Source organism: Arvicanthis niloticus, chromosome 13 (genome assembly GCF_011762505.2).
Source record: "Arvicanthis niloticus isolate mArvNil1 chromosome 13, mArvNil1.pat.X, whole genome shotgun sequence".
Classification (NCBI taxonomy): domain Eukaryota; kingdom Metazoa; phylum Chordata; class Mammalia; order Rodentia; family Muridae; genus Arvicanthis; species Arvicanthis niloticus.
Window position 1 is genome coordinate 48,542,318 of NC_047670.1, and position 19,474 is coordinate 48,561,791.

General features: G+C 40.9%; 1 protein-coding gene across 24 annotated transcripts in view; it reads right to left on the minus strand.

The window, feature by feature from the left end:
* Positions 1 to 19,474, minus strand: part of Ptk2 (protein tyrosine kinase 2) — a 205,413-nt gene that overhangs the window by 37,528 nt on the left and 148,411 nt on the right. For all 24 annotated transcript variants that reach the window (XM_076911473.1, XM_076911471.1, XM_076911472.1 and 21 more), the window contains 4 exons: positions 17,928 to 18,043; positions 16,436 to 16,536; positions 13,734 to 13,823; positions 11,161 to 11,365 (listed from right to left, as the gene is read on the minus strand). In XM_076911473.1, coding sequence (XP_076767588.1) covers positions 11,161 to 11,365; positions 13,734 to 13,823; positions 16,436 to 16,536; positions 17,928 to 18,043 — 512 coding nt within the window. The remainder of the gene's footprint in view (positions 1 to 11,160; positions 11,366 to 13,733; positions 13,824 to 16,435; positions 16,537 to 17,927; positions 18,044 to 19,474) is intronic.

A 19,474-nucleotide genomic window follows, 5' to 3' on the forward strand; every position in this document is an offset into this window, starting at 1 on the left:
AGCTCCCCAGTGGGAACATAAGCAGTTCGACTTAGGTTCCTAGATCACAGATATATTGCAGCCCCAAGGCTAAGGGTGTGTATGCACAGGGATGAGTGGGAACCTGTGCCATTTTCTGGGTAGAGCGGGCACTAGCCTGGGATCACAGCTGGTTAGACACCAATAGCTGACAGGTCACTTTCTTGGATGAGGCCCAGTTTGAAACTGGAGAGAAGCACATTCTGGTGAGATCTCCAGAGCCTTGCTCTCTATCACCAACACCAGATGCTGACACTTTAAAAATTAAAACAAAAACCTGAAATGCCTGATAAAATTAAAGTTAATTAAAAAAAAAATAACAGCAACAACAAAAAAAGTCCTTTCTTCTATCTCTTAAACCGATAGACAGGCAGCAAGAAGGCTAAGTAGACCCTTTCTTTCAATCAATGCAAAGTTCCAATTTTAGATGCTCTATGAAATGGGTTACCTATCACTGGCCATCCATCTGCTGAGACCTCAAACAGGTGCTCTGAGATTCTCTTGTTATAGGATGTTCTTAGGCTCCAGCAAACCAGTCTCTTCTGTCCACAGTTATGCCCTGTTCTCCAATTACCTTGAATGTACTGCCTGAATCTTCCTTTCAGTGCTTAATTAAGCACTTAGTGTAAGTTTCCTCCATTGTTCAGGAATGAATCAAGCCCCTCCGGTCAACACACTGGTAAGGCTCCAGTAAGTAATCAAGCATGCCAGACTTTCATCTCAAAGAGTGCAAAGATAACTGAGAAGCTATTCTTTCCATTTCAACATTCACTCTCATACCAGATATAGAATGTCAAATGCTCTTGAGAATCTATAACTTGTTGCTCAGAGAAGCCAAGAATATAAATAAACTCTAAAGATCTGTTTGACATTGGGTGGCTAGCCCACATATGGGGGCCCCAGAGTCACTCTCTGCAGCTGCTGAGAGTCAAAGCAGCAAAGGAGGACATGTAGGGTCATGGAGGTCAAACTGCTGCATATTTTCCCAAACTCACAATATTTTTAATAGTGATACATTCCACTGAAAAGCTTTTTGCTGTCTAACGTACATGAGCAATGACGGATAGAGGCTTACAAGTTGTTAATTTACAAATGGACAGAACAAAAACAACAAAAAAAGCAGAGACTTGTCATTTAGAAAATATGATAATTATGCCTGCTTATTTGTGGACCACAACTAAGAAAGGAGTTCTGAAAGGGGAGAATTTTATTTAATATTAAATCTATTTCTTGTTTCCTTTACTTGAGAAGAAAAAAGTCACCAAAGCAGTCAACTCCCTGTCAAAGCCATGGAGACTATGAGAACTGCTCTGACTTTCTGTTTTGGCCTCACAACTGCATTGGTAGTCAAGCACAGGAATCAGAAATTTACCTCTGGATCCACAATGAAGTGGTCTGCTAGGCCCTTGTTTCCAGGACAAAAAGCCATGTCTCCAGCTAAGGATGTTTCATAAATGCTTTAAAGCCACTCAATCTTGGAGTCTGGGGTTCAAATTCCTTGGCTATTCAAAAGGAAAAGACAAGTGTGGGGAGCTAATCTCCCCAGCCAGCTGTTCCATCATTCACAATCAAGAAGAGCACCATGATGGAGAAACAAGAGTTTGGAAAAAAGACGAACACACAAGTAAATCCAAGTTGGTTCCACACTCCTCCTGCCTTAAAGCCAACAGAGCAGAAGGAACTTTTATATGTCCCTTTCTCCCCATATTGTGATGCTGGGGATAGAACCCAGGCCTCACATGTGCTAAGTCTGCCCCCATTTCATCTCTGTAGTATCTATTCTATGGGTTACTATGGGTTACTGTGATACAAACTCTTCTCTTTGAAACCATAAAACATTTATTTTTAAAGATAAAAAACTTTGATATAGGGAAAAAAAACTTTTTTAAAAAAAGATTAAACTCTAATCACTAAAACAAAGGGTTGGTATCACAACATTTGCTTTGGATACAAATTCAGTCTGGGTCTGTAGTTATTTAAGTCAGTCTGGAAAATACCCAGAGAAAGCAGCAGTAAATCCAAAGGAAAAGGCTAGAGGAAGGGCTTGCTCTGGCAAGTTCACGGGAACACCAGTTCTGAAACTTGATCTCTTACAGTTACTAAACACTGCCTCACCACAAAGGAATGAACTTGACCTTTCCACAAACCGGGGGTGTCCTTGAAGGAAACAAGTCTATAGCTTGAGCTGGGCTTGTGAAAGCAGACTGCTCCAGTGGTGCTGTACCTAGCAACTGTCTCTTCCCTGATGATGCAACTTAAACAAAGGGAAACAGGCTCTGCTGTTTGATTGCTGTATTAATCACCTCAAGATTGGTTTTCTAATTAAAATTAGTCTATTATTTTACATGTATGGGTATTTTGTCTGCATATAAGTCGGCTTACCATGTGTGTGCCTGATGCCTGTGGAGGCTAAAAGGGTATGTCATATTAATTGGAATTAGAGTTACAGATGGTTGTGTGGCTCCATGTGGGTGCTGAGCATTGAACTTGGGTCTTTTGAAAGAGTATCCCTGTGACCCATTTTAAGGAGAACCACCCCCCCCCAAAAAAAAACTGCAAAAAAATAAAGGAAATGGACTCTAGTGAGAACTCACATATGTTGGAATTAGTAGATAATGATTTCAAAGAAGCTCAAGAATATAACAGAAATATTGTTTAGAATCTTAAAAGAATAGAAAATATGAATAGAAAGAGTAAAGTGATAATTCCATCCTGATATCTGAAATAAGATATCTGAAATAAAAAAACCTCAATAATTGGTAAGACATAAATGACAGGGAACTTGAAGAAATTACAAACTGAAAGAGAAAAAGAAATAGAAGAGAGGAGGGGAGAAGAAACCACTCACAGTAGGAGAGTTGCTGGGGCTAGCCATCTTTGGTGAGTCAGGCCTATAATCTCAGCAGCTGGGAGGCTAAAAAAGACAGGAGGATGTCTTTGCGCTCAGGACCTTACAGTGAGTTCAAGGACAGCTTAGACAAAGAGTTAGGCCTTATTTCAAAAGCAAAACCCACCAATGAGTAAGCAAATCAAATCAACTGGAATAACATGTAACTGAAATCTACAAAGGAAACAAGAGAAATGAAACAGAAAAACATGCTTAGAAGATTTTTAATATAATACATAAATACATTATGTGTATGTGTACGCATGTATGCCATGAAACTTATCTGAAAGTCAATTCTGTGAAGTTAGACCACTACTTCTACCTTTACATGGGTTCTAAGGATTAAACTCAGATCTCCAAGCTTGCATGGCAAGTTCCTACACTGGCTGAGATACTTTGCCTGACCTAGAAAAAAACCTATCTTAAGAAACAATGGGGGGGGTGATGGCTCAGTGAATAAAGCATTCATCATAAAGTATGGCACTAGTGACACCTATCACACACACACACACATATATGCACACACAGACACATGCTCAAATACTCATGGTCATGTATACATAACACGTAGAGATAAATAACAGAGCATACTGGATTGAAGTGATGGTAAACCAGCCTCTGCATTTTCATGAACTCTGATTAACTCTACACAGACAATGAGATGTTAAAGATGTATGTTACAACTCTTAGCATTAATACTAGAAGTAAAACATGAATTTGAGAGAGAGAAGAGAGTGAAGGAAGTGATGCCTTCAGAGAGTCACAGCTAGTCTGGCCACAGAGAAGTTCTCTTTTCTGGTCAGGCTTCAGGGCGTTCTCTTCCTTCCATATCCTTTCATAGGTTCTCCCCATGTAGATCAGGCAGGCCTCAAACTTGCAACCTCCTGCCTCCACCCCAATTACATGCTTGACTTTTCCTTTAATATTCCTACATTCATGTACTTGTCCCATCTCTCTAATCAACCTCAAGCATAGGAGAAGCCACCTAGAAAAGACCTAGACACTTCACTTTCCAGAGAGGAAAAGAGACATTTGTGGACATAGGGGCACTAACTCTAGAGACAAAATCCAGTACATGGTATCAAGACAAACTAAAGAGAGTGTGGAGAGAAAGAAAATGGTGAAGGAACTATGGTAGCTGCAGCAGATCTGTTTGACAGCTCCACTGGGGTTCACAGGATGCTTTGGGTGTTAAATAGCAAATGTGAGTCACAGCTGAGATACAACTCCATTAGGTCAGATGTTTCCTGCTACATATAAAATAGGTAATAGGAAGTAATCAGAGCAAAGATAAGTATAGAAGAGATAGGAAACTGTTGAGAACCGCACTAGCCCACGTTCGGGTGGCCAAAAAAAATGTCTCGGCCCGAGCAAAAGGTTGAGGCCCGGGCTGCCCCTCTGGTCCGCGGGTCAGGGTTCAGCAAAAGCGAGAGTGAGGACGGACTCGAAGAATGCAGACCAGACAGAGTGTAATTCAATCCCGTTTATTCTTCAGTCTAAGTCCCAAGTCTTGAGTTCCTAGTGCCTAGTCCCTAGCTCCTAGTCCCTCCAAGTTCCAAGTTACTTCTTCCAAGTTCTCTTCCAAGTGCCTGCTACCTGTCTTCTCTCTGCTGTGTCTGGTTCTGTTCTGTCTCTGCCTTTTATATGTCTCACTTCTAAGCCATGCCTTTTGGTCACACCTTTAATCATGCCATTAGGTCTTGTCTCTAAATCTGATCTCTACACTTCTAAGTCACTCTTAAATTACACACCTTTAATCTCACACACCCTTAATCTCACGCACCTTTAATCTCAAGGTATCTAAACCAAGATTATCGGAGTGTGCTCAGCTGTTGTAGGCTACTGTAATCCAAGTTTCATGTCAGGGTATATGGCTCAAGATGGCTGCAAAGCTGATAACCGCTTTCTGCTAAAAGTCGGCCCTCAACAGGTATACTGTGGAAGAGTCAAGAAAACAGTTTCTAGAGGGTAAAGTAGATCAAACCTTGATTCTACCCCTTGGGAGCTATGTAGTATAAACCCTGTGCAGTGAAACCCTAACTAAGACACATGACTTCTAAGCCTCAGGCTCTCTAATGAGGGTCAAGAATGTCCATCCTTTGGATGATCTGTGCAATCTAAGTAAGTAGTAGCCATGACATGGTCTGGAGCATTGGTTCTAAACCTGTGTGATGGTTTGTATATGCTTGACCCAGGGAGTGGCCCTGTTGGGAGGTGTGGCCCTGTTAGAGTAGGTATATCACTGTGGGTGTGGGCTTTAACACCCTACTCCTACCTGCCTGAAAGTGAGTATTCCGCTAGCAGCCTTCAAATGAAGATATAGAACTCTGCCTGCACCATACCTGTCTGGATGCTTCCATGTTCCCACCTTGATAATAATGGACTGAACCTCTGAACCTGTAAGCCAGCCTCAATTAAATGTTGTCCTTTATAAGACTTGCCTTGGTCATGGTGTCTTTTCACAGCAGTGAAACCCTAACTAAGACAGCCTGTGAGTTGCAACCCCTTTATGGATGGCATATCAGATATCATGCATCTCAAATATGTACATTATGATTCATAACAGTAGCAAAATTAGAGCTCTGAAGTAGCAACTAAATAATTTTATGGTTGGGGAGGGGGGGGTCACTACAACATGAGGAACTGTATTAAAGGGTTAGAGAAGTTTGAGAACTACTGGTTATATGGATGTACTCAGGAGTAGATCCTGTGAAACCTAACTCTCAAGTATCCTCAGACCAAACATAAAGCCATACTAGAGGCTGAAAACTAGGAAGATAAATACTGTGAATATTTAGGAGTGACAGAACCAATGGAGAAAAAGGAATTAGGTAAGAAACATAATTTCTTAAGGAAATAATTTAAACTTTGAACAAAATCCCTACTAAATTAAGATGGACTATTTACACTTCATTTCTGAGAAAGCTGTTGATGCTACAGGTATCTGAGGAAATTAAAGGGCTCAATGGGAAACATACAACAGACTTTTCTTTTGGATAATATCTAGCCCTCAGATGATGGTACCAAGGAAGAACTCACTGGCATGAAGACAGGAGGTGATGGTGGGACACCATCTTTGAAACTGGGAATTACTTTTAAAAGTACACAGCATCCTCTACCATTAAATCAAGACAGGCATTAGATTCAAAACTTGCCAAGTAGGACAACTGAAGGACTACAAAGTGTTATTAGTACAGTGGTTTAAGAAATTGAGTAGCTAGCTGTTCCTGTACCAGTAGCAAGAAAGGCTTGCCTTAAGTTAAATTCCAGCACACTGTCCTAAGGGCACTTTACCTTGTAACTTTGGATCTGAAAAAGCTTTGATGTTACTACTGCCTTCCAGGCTGACAGCATATGTCCACACCTGCACATGTAAGATTTTGATAAACTGTCTCATTTCATTCTAAAAATCAGCACGGGTTATCTGTGATCCTGCTCCTACAGGAAAGCTAAATACCTTGTCACAGCTTAAATATTTCTTGAAAAATTTTCTTCCCTCGACAGCTACACATCAATTAACAAGACAGAACCACCCAAAAGCCTCACATGTCAACTGAAGTCTGCACTGATTTCCTGAGGTGTCTTGAGGGTAGGACACCAAGATACAAAATGAAAAAACTTAAGAACTTTTTGCCTGCAGCCACCAGGCTAAGTTGCAGTTGCAGTCCAGACCAAATAGACTCTTCTAAATGCCAGTACTGATAAAGCTGAACAGCAGCAGACCCTCAAAACAGAAAGCTAAACAAAGACTCCAAAGCCCCACCCTGCAGCACATATAGATCCCTGAATCCCCAGCAGTTTCAAGCTGGAACCAGGCTCTGGATACAGCCTGCATAAAGTTACTTCTGTAGACTCTACTTTGTCATTAACATTCACATCTGTGCCCCATTGTCTGTGAGATTACTGGGGCTGGAGAAAGAAAATGTAGCACATTTAAGACTACCAAGAAAACAGACATCTCACAGCAAACCCTGAAAGTAGGCAATGCTGTCATACCTTCTGATACTCAATGTGCAAGAGGAGCTCTATAACACCTGCTTTCTGATAACCAGAACACCAGTCAAGTGCTCTCTGATCCAAAAAGACCTGCTTAGTACCTACTAGCCATGCAATATCAATATCAAGGATGACTTAGACCAATGGCCTCTGATGGCCTCCTGAGTTGTAGCTCATGTCAGGTCAAGTACTTCTCTACAGTTTTAATCTTCTGTTTTAGAAACCATCGGAGACAATGCTGACTCCCACAGCAAGGGCAACAACGATGGTCTGTGGTACAATGCTAGGTTAACGCAGAGCTCAATAACTGTCACTTTTTGATGATGTGACTATGAAGCTCACTACAGAGGTCAGACCCTTGATATCAATACATATGCTCTTTCTGAAGGACTCAGTGACAGACAGCAGCTCAAAACACAGGCCTTGCTACTCAGTGGGTACATGTTCTTTACAACACACAAGGTCTTGGGAAACTGCTTTTACTTACCACTTATACATCCTCTTACTTTGTGTGAACAAGGATTGCTTAGAAACACATGGCAGTATCCAAAGGTTAAAAAATAGAACAAAACCTGAAAAAAACTATTGTCACTACAACTCAAGTTCTGCTCACTTTGAAAACTGTCAATGTCAACCTGTGTGGACCACTATACATTATGTACATACATAACTGACAGCAAGCCTCCTGTTCAGATGCTGCTGTGTTAATGAACTACTAGTTTTCCAATCCCAAACGTAAAAGCACCCTAACTTCCACCACTAACAAGATTATCAAATCAATAATGGTGTATTCATCATTCAAAAAAAGGACTCTACATATCAGTGACATTGGCACAGAGGAGGAGACATGACTACCAGGATACCATATAACTAAGCTTTAAGCAAAAGAGGCTGCCACCCAATGATACCCTGAACATGAAGATCAAAGAAGGCAGAAAGAGCCACTGCCAGGAGAATGGCATGGAACAGCAGCTTTGGTAGAGCTTTAGACTGAAAATCTTGTTGACATGGGTTCCCAGTCACGTGAAAATGCACCAAACTGATCACCCAGAATTCAACTCTGTTGTTGGTATGTTTATTCTATCAATAAAACCCAAAGGGTGCAGAGAAGCTATGGTACAAAGCTAGCCTGGTAGTTCTGCTTATCTATTGCCCTCATTATCTACAAAGGACTTGAGGAACTGAGTATGAGCCAAGCACACTCACAGATGCTCTTTATTATGTGCACAGATGCTGCATTCCATGACATCATTGCTAGGAAATCTTCCTATTGAGCAAAAGCACCAAAAGCTCTTTATTCTAGTTCCTTGGCACAGGAAGGACTTTCCAATACAAATGTTTAATGCATATTATATCTGCCAGTCACAAAACAATAACAAAATGCTGGGGGCATATGAGAATTTTTTACTGACCATGATAAAATACTGCCATTTAGAAACTGTTCATCCCTAACAGAAATGCCAAGAGCTAATCTCATCTGCATGAGATCACCCTTGTGAGCATGGAAAAGGTCACAAAGAGATAACTTCCTTGAACCTCAGGGACCCATTCAAGAAAATGTGGCCAAGAATCTTTACTAAGTAACAAGTATCTGAAGGTGCCTTTTCTCAGTGCTCAGTCCCAGTGAACCTACAGTTCAGCTGAGAATTTTGTAGTGATGCATCTGCTCAAAGAGTTCCTTAAAAGTAGTCAAGGGGACAAATTTGGGAATCATGTTTGATTTCCAACTATGGCAAAGGGCTACCTGCATCTGTAGTAAAGAATTGGATGTAATATAAATGAAGCAAACCTTAATAATAGAACTCATTTAATTATTGTGACATGTTGCTCATGGAAAATCCAACGAGAAATTGTATTATAAAGTACACAGTACAAATGTCTAATGTTGGCCATACTACAAATGTTCCAAAGGTGAAGTCCAACTGCACTGCAGTCACTGCATACAAGATAGCCATTGCTACAGTAGAAGCACATGTGCACTGTGCTCCTGGCGGGAGGTGAGTATGACGATCCCTGTCCTCAAGGAGCCTCAGTCTAGTAGGAAGGAGACATACTAGACTGTGAGCTCCTCGAGGGCAGGAAAGCGCTCCATCATCTGTGCTCCATGCCCAGGACCTGCGCAGTCCAGGTGCAGCTGGCTGGAGCATGGCTAACCCAAGAGAGCTACAGGGACTTTAAGAGCAGGCTGCGAAGTCACAGAAGGGCCAGGACACAGAAGCCAAGAAAGATGGGAGGATTCTGCCAGTGGAAGATCCATTTCATGTGTGTAGAGTCTGGCCTTGTTTAAGAGGTCAAGATATTCTCCGGCCCTAAATGTATCCTTTCAGCTTTTGCCTGGACACAAAAGAAGCCAGTGGAAGGTGCTTGAGCAGCAGCAATACTTTCCTAGAAAGTCATACTACACCAGTTACTGCTAGAGAGATGAGAAGGAGCTGAGGGCATTGGAGAAGCTGGCTTAGAGAAGGCACAGCTCTGTTTCTTAGACAGTACAATGTACTGCAGGAAACTTACAGTCAAAGTTTGAGGCTTCTGAGCATAGCAAGCCCAAAGCTATAGATGGAGGGAGCGGCAGGGCCAGGCACTGAGAAAAGGTACATACAGCACACAAAAGTTAGGGCAGGGAAATGACCCGTCTAAGTACCGGAGGTAGAATATCATGTCTGTAAGGAAAGGAGTACTCGGGAGTCAGAAACACTAAGCTGGAAAAGTCAGCAAAGAAGTGGGTACAGAGAAGGTGATGGATCTCTCATCAGAAACAAGAAGATTTCAAGGCTAGGATCTGTCAAGATCAAAGGGGATTTGAGCAAAAAGCAACCAGCAAAACAAACATATCTGCTGAGCAAAGCAGCTCTAACAGTTACAACACAGAATACAAAGCAGTTTAAGACTCAGATTTCAGATGGAAGAAAACTCAGGAGAAAAGACTGTATGCTACAGGCATACAAAAGCCTACCATGAGAAAAGCAGTATAGAGCTGTGTGGCAGAGAAAGGAGCCATATCCAGGGCTGAGAGTGGAGTGGTCTTATGGAAGTGGGTCTTACTGCACTAAATGACCACAGCTGCCACTGTCTCTTCAGTGGGACTACTGAGCTCTGTAGGTCGAGGACACAAATGTACTTAGCAAACACTACTCACTTTATAAACTGCCTACTTCTCCCATGGGACCTGACCTCCTTGAAACACTCCCACAAGAAGCCTCAGGTGGAGACAGCTCCTGAAGGCCTATAGAAGTGGCAGAGCAGTAGGTAGTTAGATGAGCATTCTGTCCTGCAACACCTGGAGATGCTTTTGAAAACAATACAGCCATTAAACAAAGAAGTCAAGTTCAGGCAAGTCCCCTAAATTTGAGAGAAGATGGCAGCACATACCAAGCCAAAATATTATCTGTTTCAGTCTGCACATCCTGTGAATTATATTAAAACACAATCTTATCAAAGTGCTAGTTCAGTTCAAATAGACTCAACCAACTTTTCTTCAGTCACCTGGTGCCCAGTTCTAACCCCAGCATGGAGCTACAGAAATGAGGAGGATATGGTGACATCTATCAGGACGAGTCTTGCCAAGGACACAGCTCATCTAAACCCTCTCAGACCCAGAATTAGGGTAGTCTGCAGATGCTGGTTTCTGTATGAGCTTCTAGAGGACTAGTAACTCCTCAAGACCTAGTACCTACCAGTGCCTAGCACAAAATTTCTGAATAAACAACAGATATTTTAAATACAACAGCAGTAGTTTTCAAAAGGCACCAAAGTAAAGATCTCTCTTTGGGAGATGGGGTTAATGGGGGGAGGTTTATTGGAGAGAGAACATTTTGGCTAGATTATTAAGACTGAACAGGAGTTCATCAAGTAGAAAAGAGAGATTGAGAATAAAGCATGTGAAAAGGTCAAGAGCCATGGCAAGGGAGTTATAAAATAGTCAGGTGTGGCTGGGGCACAAAATGCCATGGAGGAGTTCTATGTGATGAGATTGGGGATGTAAGCTGGGTCATTCTAATGATAGGTCTGATCAAGCCTGCTAAGTCAAAAGGTAGGTAAATGAATTAAGATCATAATCAGAGCTTCAGTAAGAACTGAAGATCTAATTCACTGATAGCTCTAAAGTAACAAGATAGACAATTCAAATTCCAAAGTATCTGTGTTCTAAAGAAGCAGTTCCACCTCAGATATGCTAACATAACCATCTCAGAACTATGACTGCAGAGGAGGAGAAGCAGCAAACCTGCCCCCGCCCCAGGCTCTCGCCACCCCACTCCTACCTGAGCTGAGCTTTTAGTTCAGTAAACCTGGGCCGCCTGCTGGGGTCATAGGCCCAACATTTCGTCATAAGGCTGTAGAGGGTGGGAGGACAATTTGGAGGCATTGGTAATCTTTCCCCATTTTCAATTCGACCGATCACATCATTGTTCTTCACTCCTTGAAAAGGCTTCACGCCATGCATCAGTATCTCCCACATACACACACCTGCGGAGTGGGAACGAAAACAGTGCAGTGAGCTCAGCACCCAGAGAGAAAGGCCCAGACTAAGGGACCAGATAGGCAGCTGGCAGAGCTGGGCAACTAGCCTAAAATATGGTGGCAAAACACAGGAATAGCAACAACTAGTTCATGTGGCACCAAGAACATCAGAGTCAGAACTTCCTCGATGGCTTATTTCTAAAAAATTCTGGATTAGCAAGTAGTCTACCAGCTACTATATTATGTCCCCAGCTTTAACCAGTACAAAAACAAACCACACAAAAAAAACAAAAAAACAAATCCCCAATGACTTTTTTTTACGTGCCCCACCACCAACGTAGGGCCACACTGATTTTAAATATAGTCACTAAGCTTAACAAACAAAACGAAATCCTATCATTTAAGTCTCAAGCTCAAGAAAGCTTGAATTCTTTTTCACCAAGGTACACAAGGGCATTATATCTCATTTACACAACATCCATCTCATCTAAAGACCATGACTGAGCCTTAGAAGGTATACCCACTCAAACTCTGGGAAGCAAGGATCTGTCTACCATCTTCTTATTCACCAAAGAGTTCATCTTTCAAACAACTGAGCAAATATAACAGCACTGACACTAACAGTGGTGGCATGGAGTGCTGGTCTTTTCTCAGTGTCCCATCAGAGCCACTCTGTCCTCTGACCCTCCTTACGTCTTGTGCCTTCTGGACAGGCCAGTTCTAAGGGGCTCTTCCTGTGTCTACCAGGGAAATTATAATTCTTTTATATCTACTTCTATCCTCAAGCACACATTTAAAACTAAGGTCCTTGGAGGAAGGTACAGACTGGGCAGAATGAAGTGGCTCTAAGGAGGCAAGCCATATTATGTGTTCATTGGAACCAATTTTCAAATTGGTCCCAAATTTAGTTCATAGAACTAAATTTGTAAAGAGTCCCTGACAAAAATAACTCACTGCTGCTAAAGACAGAGCTGCTCCTCACTGGGAACCAGGACAGTATTGTCAGCCATGGTACTATTGTATCCTGTTCCTCACTGGGAACCAGGACAGTATTATCAGTCATGGTACTATTGTATCACGTCTCCAGGCATCTTTTTTGAAGTTTATGTATCTCATCCTTAACTTCCAAAATGTTATTACATTTCTTTAAATATTATATTTTTACAGTCAACTCTATGATGATATTGATGATAAATAGTAAACATTTATATTATATGGCAAGATGGGAAAATAATGCCAGTGTACCTATGAGATAATCTTTTCTTACCATTTATATTTTCTTACCAAAAAACCTCCTAAAACAACCGTACATCAAAGTAACAATACAACTTAAAAACAAAGTTCACATAAAGACAACAAGTACAACTGCATTAAAAGATGTCCCAATGGATGCCAACTATAAAATCTTAAGATACTCCAAAAATGTTAAAATGTGCAGAAACGGGCATTTAGCCTATGAAGCACAGAGTCCCCTGAGAAGATGAGTGAGTATCTTGCCTTGTGGTTTACATGGCCAAGTCCAACTTGCACTTGTACTGACTGAACACAGAGCCTTGCTAACCCTGCCTAAAAACTAAATGGATTAAAACCAACAGCATTCAGACAGAAGAAAAAGAATGTTTGATATCTATGGTTAATTTTACTTATAGAAGTTAAATAAACAATTATATTTCTGTTCTGGAGCAGTTTCAAACTTTACAGAGATAATTTCACTCAAGAATACCCACAAGAGCCACAGATGAGTATCCGTGACAGAAGATAAAGCAGAGTATAGATAGATTCCTGCTATGTGAAGTTTCCCAAAAGAGGGGACATTTTAGGTTAGATGGGGTTCAGCTGGAGAAGAAGGTATAAGAATCAGGCATTCCAGACAGAAAGACCAACATCAGGAAAGACAGTTTTGGAGACAGGAAGAAGAATCAGTCACTTTACAAGTACAGAAAGTGTATAAGCAGAACAACACTTTCAGTACAATCTAGCCAACAGAGCAAGGGGGAGAGAATGTGTGTAAAGACCAAGGCAAAGGAGAAGAGCCAGCTTTCAAGCCTGGAGACAGGCAGCTTCAGAACAAGAGACAGAGGACAAAAATACAAATGCTCTGGGCTAGCAGTAACTCACTGAGCCAGAAGAACCTACACATTGGCAACAGTGGGAGAATGAAGGACAACAGAAAGAGGAAAACAAGCAGCTATTCCTTTGGGGAAGGCAGACAGATAAGAGCAGAAACAGTGACGACAGGCCATACTGACCACAGAGGATGCTGTGGCAGCATCTGACAAGAGATGCTCATTCTGAAGATGCTGAGTTTTAGGTGATGCTAGCTTTATTTTGTAGAATACAGCGGTTTATTTAAAAAAAAAAAAAAAATACTCACCAAACATCCACACGTCACTAGCTGAGGTAAAACGTCGAAAATTGATTGACTCTGGAGCCATCCATTTAATAGGTAATTTTCCTTTGGAAGCTAGAAGATTAATTTTAGAAAATGAATTTTCTTTGTTAGCTAATTAAATAGTAACAAAGCTAGTCAAGATTTTTGGCATCAAAATAAAAAGCATCAGCTCTGACCCATAGGCATCCATTTCTTTGGAAGAATGACTCATTTACTTGGTGCTTTGGGTGAAAATTGGTTAATTTGGGGTAGAGACAGGAAACTTGGATGACTTCCCTTTTTCATTTGAGGCAGAATCTCTGTATGTCAGGAAGAACACATAGCCCATGATATGAGGCTTCCCAGTATCCTGGAGCTCATTCACCTGCAATTGGGACCTTTGCTCTACAAATGTCCCATGTAAAGAATATACATTCCACTCCTGCTAGACCAGTTATGCTCTACCAAGCTGACCCAGACACAAACACTGTGCTTTCAGAAAGTACATATAATAAACACATCTTATAGAGATTATAACCTTAAATCATAAAATGAATCATGCTTGGTGGTTCTATTCTTTATAAACAAGGTTCAAACCCAGTAAGACACTTGCCTGGAGTTGCTCTGCTAAGAGAAGCCAGAGTTATGTGCTGCCTCCCAACCAAGTCCTCTGGCTCAGACAGACCTCAGATGGAAATGTAGAGCCTAGGAAAGCTCAAAGGTTTTACTGCCCTATGCATACCCTGAATAACTAAAAAAAAAATCATCCTAAGGATTAATGTGGAGTCATAAACTTTAGCAAAGATGTGAATGAACAAAACTGGAATTGATAGAGGATCAAGATTGATTATGTCTTCACTGATATGTGCAGAGCAGGAAGAAGCAACTGAATGAAAAACAAATGTATCAAAGCAACCCTGAAAACACTCCTTCCTACCAGAGGTGAGGCACAACCTCATTAATGCTCCAGATGCAGAATGGAACACACAGGGCACTTTTCCTCAAGGGACTCTCATTCTTGAAGGCAGGCAAAGGAGCACAATCAGATGTGGTACCAGGAGTAACAAACGAAGAATAGGCCAACGGTCCCATGCGCAGAAGAGAAACACAACAGGGAGCATGGGGAGGGAAGGGCCCAGAGCAATCAGGAACAAGCACAAGCTTTAACGCTCCTCCTCTGTAAGCAGCAAGCCTCTTTGTAGACCTTTGATTCTGATCAGTGATTATGGTATTTATATGAATTTTTCAGCTATCTTAAATGTTCAAATGATACAAAATCTTGGTCTTCATACACAGAAATTTGGAATTTAACTTTATAGTAAAATTTTAGGATCAGTGAAGATTTGAACTAGATATGAAACGTATTTCAAAATAGTGAAAAGTGTAGATTAAAATCACCAAACTATTTCTTATGTTGAGAAATCATGGTTGAAACAGGAACAGTTCATGAAGCATCAGATCTTCGGGGAAAAGAACTCCGATCTGAACTGATAAGAGTTGGGTGGGGATTAGACCAGGTACTCCCATACACTAAGCAGGCAGCCTACCACTAAGCTGCTTGAAGTCTGGTGTGAAACCAGGTCTTACTTCTTTGGCATCAATGCCCATAAAACAACTGCTGTGTCATACTGGGAGCTGCGTGATCAGTTCTATACTTTCTTTTCTTTTCTCTTTTCCTTCCTTCCTTCCTTCCTTCCTTCCTTCCTTCCTTCCTTCCTTCCTTCCTTCCTTCCTTTCTTTTCTTTTTGGTTTTTCGAGACAGGGTTTCTCTGTGTAGCCCTGGCTGTCCTGGAACTCACTCTGTAGACCAGGCTGGCCGAGAACTCAGAAATCCACCTGCCTCTGCCTCCCAAGTGCTGGGACTAAAGGTGTGTGCCACCACTGCCAGGCACTTTTTCACTTTCATAAACAGCAAATAATGTGTTTCTCTGCATCTGTGTTTCTATTACATTGGCACTACTTTACTCTTAGCAATTCTGATGAGTATGAAGTGTTATCTTACAGGGCCTGAGACCTTGTATTTTCCTAGTGGTTAAGACCAGGAACAATCTTTGTGTACTCATATTTTTGTTCAGTACTTAAATGCATCCTTTGTTTACATTTAAGGGCTCCTCCCATATGCTGGAGTCTACCTTTTGTCATTTATGTCCTTAGCAAATATTTTATCCTGCTTTGTACCTTGTCATTCATCCTTTATAAAACAAATACAATTAATTTCAGCATGATTGTATTTATCAATTTTATATTTTAATAAACTTTGCTCTTGGTGGCATGTTTAATGGTCGCTATTAAACTCAGATCTCAAAGAGTTATTATGTTGTTTCTTCTAAAGTTTACATCTGTATCTCTTTACGTCTGTAAGTCTTAACCTGTTTTGAGTTACTTTGAGGCAATGTCTGTGTTGTGATTGTCCAAAAGTTTCAAGCACCTTTGGCTCACAAGGCCATACTTACTCTATTAAACTGGTCTTGGACCTCAGCAAACACATGACACACTTTTTAAAAAGATGCATTAAAATCTTTGTGTGTTGGTGTATATTTGTAATTCTAGGATTTGGGAGACTAAAGCAGAAAGGTTACAAGTTCTAAGACTAGTCTAGTGAGACCTAGTATAGTGAGACCCTTTCAAAAAACCAACTCTTCCCCTAACAACCCAAATATCAATGATTCAGAGCCTATTTCTCAGTTGTTGCCCTGGTTTCTCACCTTTATAGTAAGTACTGTCTTCCATATATCGAGATAATCCAAAGTCTCCTAATTTTACACAATCATTTGAAGACACCAGAACATTCCGAGCAGCAATGTCCCTGATAAAGAAAAATTGGGAGCTGTAAGCACAGTTAAAACAGTCCCATCAACCCATAATTATTACATATACAGGTAGGTATTTTGAAAAACAGTTTATATACAATATGAAGAGATTCATAAGTTGTTTCACTTCATATGTATTCCTTCTAGAGGATACTTTTAAGAATGAGTTGATTATTCTTATGAACAATGGTGAAATGTATTCTCAAACACTGAAAATATTCATTACCTCAGTAAACTCACACAGTGACAAGCAGTGATACATGGTCAGTATAACTCTCCATAAACAGAGTTCTCTGTAAGCACTTGTTCAGAAAAATTTTTATGATGCAGTCTGCTATAATACTGGACATCAAAATAGTAACTCAGCCATGATCCTTAGAATTTAGGGACTTTCATTTGTGTTCCAACTGAAAGCTCCAAATTCTAAGTGATATTCTGAAGAATGACAACCATGTAACTTTACAACATTTAGATATTCTGCAAAGTCCCAGGTATTATCTGCTTTGAGGCCATTTCAATGCATTTACTGTTCCACAAGTACAGGCTCTGGATTCATGTTTGGGGAAGGAACATATATCTTAAAAGCATCATACAAGATAAGGGGCAGAGGGAGCACTTCCAGGGGCAGGCTGAGATAGCCTCACTGCAGCCCAGACTGGCCTAGAATCCATGCAACTCCTCTAGCACCAACATCTCAGATACTGGGATTAACAGTGTGAGCCTCTGTGGCTGGTTTATGACAACAATCTTCCGTCTGTTAACATGCCATGACCCTTTCCTCTTAAAGGACCTGACACCCCTGGCCCACCTTTGGAGACAGAGCCTCACTATGTAAATCAGGCTGGCCTGGAACTCATAGAGATATGCCTGTTTCTGCCTCCCAAATTCTGGGATTAACAGCATGCTGAACCATGACTGGCTCAATGTCTGACTTTTTAATGAATGAACAGTAGACTCAAATGATACACCAAGTATGTACAAGTATGTACAGTGTACAGAGAGTAACTTTCCTTGTTTATCAGTGTTAAGGGTTTAGTGCTGAAATGTACCCCCACTGGCAGATGTGTTTGAACACCTGGTTCCCAGCTGATGTTGGCTTGTTTTGAGAGTTTGTGGAACTTTTTGGAGATGGGACCTAAGTGAAAAAGAAGGTCACTAGCACAGGCCATGGTTGATTGGTTCCAGGCTACTTCTTGATGCTACAAACAGAGCTACTTCTACTACCATTCCTTCCCTACAACCACAGCCAGACCCCTTGAAACCACAAACCAAAATAAATCCTTTCTTCCTGCAGTTGTTTCTGTTAGTGATAAGAAAAGCTAATATCTCGGTGTATACTGCTTACCCTATATCAGAAGGCAATGATGCAGCTTCATGAATGCCTTACCTGTGAACAAATCTTTTGCTCTCCAGATATGCGAGTGCTGTACTAAGCTGATAGGCATATAAGATCAAAGATGCCAGATCCAAGCTGTATTTCCTTACTTGCAAAAATGACCTCAGCTTTTGAAACAACAGCCAAGACAAAAAAGATAATTAGAGACAGAGTATAGATAATAACAGCACAAAAGACACTCAACACTACTGTAAAGGTTCCTAAATGCATTTTTGTTTGTTTTATGTATTTTTTTTTTTTTTTAGACAAAATCTTGCTACGTAACTCTGGCTGGCCTCCAACACATAGTGATCTGCCTGCCTTTGCATCCTGAGCACGAGGATAAAAGGCATGTACCACCATGCCCAGTTCTCCAAAAGGATTTTAAATTGTACTATACTTTAGGTCTTTTGATAAAAGTTTAAAAGATCAAACAATTATTATTTATTTAAAATCCTCTTTAAAATTAGAATCCTTTTGCTGGAGAGATGGCTCAGCGGTTTAGAGCACTGACTGCTTTTCCAGAGGTCCCAAGTTCAATTCCCAGCAACCACATGGTGGTTCAAAACTATGTGTAATGGGACCTGATGCCCTCTTCTGATATGTCTGACGACAGCTACTATATACTCATACATATAAAATAAATAAATAAATAAATAAATAAATCTTAAATCTTTATGACTACAAATTTCTAAAACATGCAAGAAATAAGCCTGAGAAAAAGAAAAAAAGGATGCTGTAAAGCACTACTAGACAGTAATGCTCATAAAACCAAAGGACAGTTACTATTTCAAGCACAGCACACAGCACATACCATCTACGCCTACTGTGCTTTGCTGTGCTTCAGGGAGTGTCTGAGGATAAGACAGGAGAAAGAGGAGTCCACTTTCTTTCCTCATCCATGGTTTGAATGCAGAAACCTAAAATGGTCACACACTGGGTGTTTCTCCCCCTGAGCTGACCAGTCTTACCACTGACACCATTCATTCAGCTAGATGCTTATATGGGGTTTTATCAATACCCCAATTTATACCAAATAAATAAATAAATAAATAAATAAATAAATAAATAGGAAGCATTTAGCAATGGTATTTAGCAAACTCCTCAAAAGCAAGAGCATAATAAAACAAACCTGTAAATCCAAACCACAGGTCACCCTCCAGCTGATGTGGAACAGAGGACAGAGGGAAGGGAGGGGGTGGTGCACAGGGAATGCTGGCCAACTCCCTGCCCAGTTGAGAGTCTGACTCAGCAGCCTGGGTGGATCTCAGGACCTGCTTCTCTAGCAAGCTTGCATCCCACCTTGTTCTAGAGGTGATGAATAACTAGTTTCCATGTTTTAGAGAATGTCAAACAGGACCAATGACACTCTGTTACTCATAGTTTTCAAAGAAACTGAGTAATGGGTTCGTCTGAAAGAGTACAAGTGAACTCTCAGAGGATTAAGCTGTTTGGATTTACCACTGCTTCCCTCATCCTCAGATCACTGACCTAGTTCTTCAGGCAAAGGTACACAAGAAAAACTATCTGGGCATCTGTTGTCACCTCTTTCAATCATA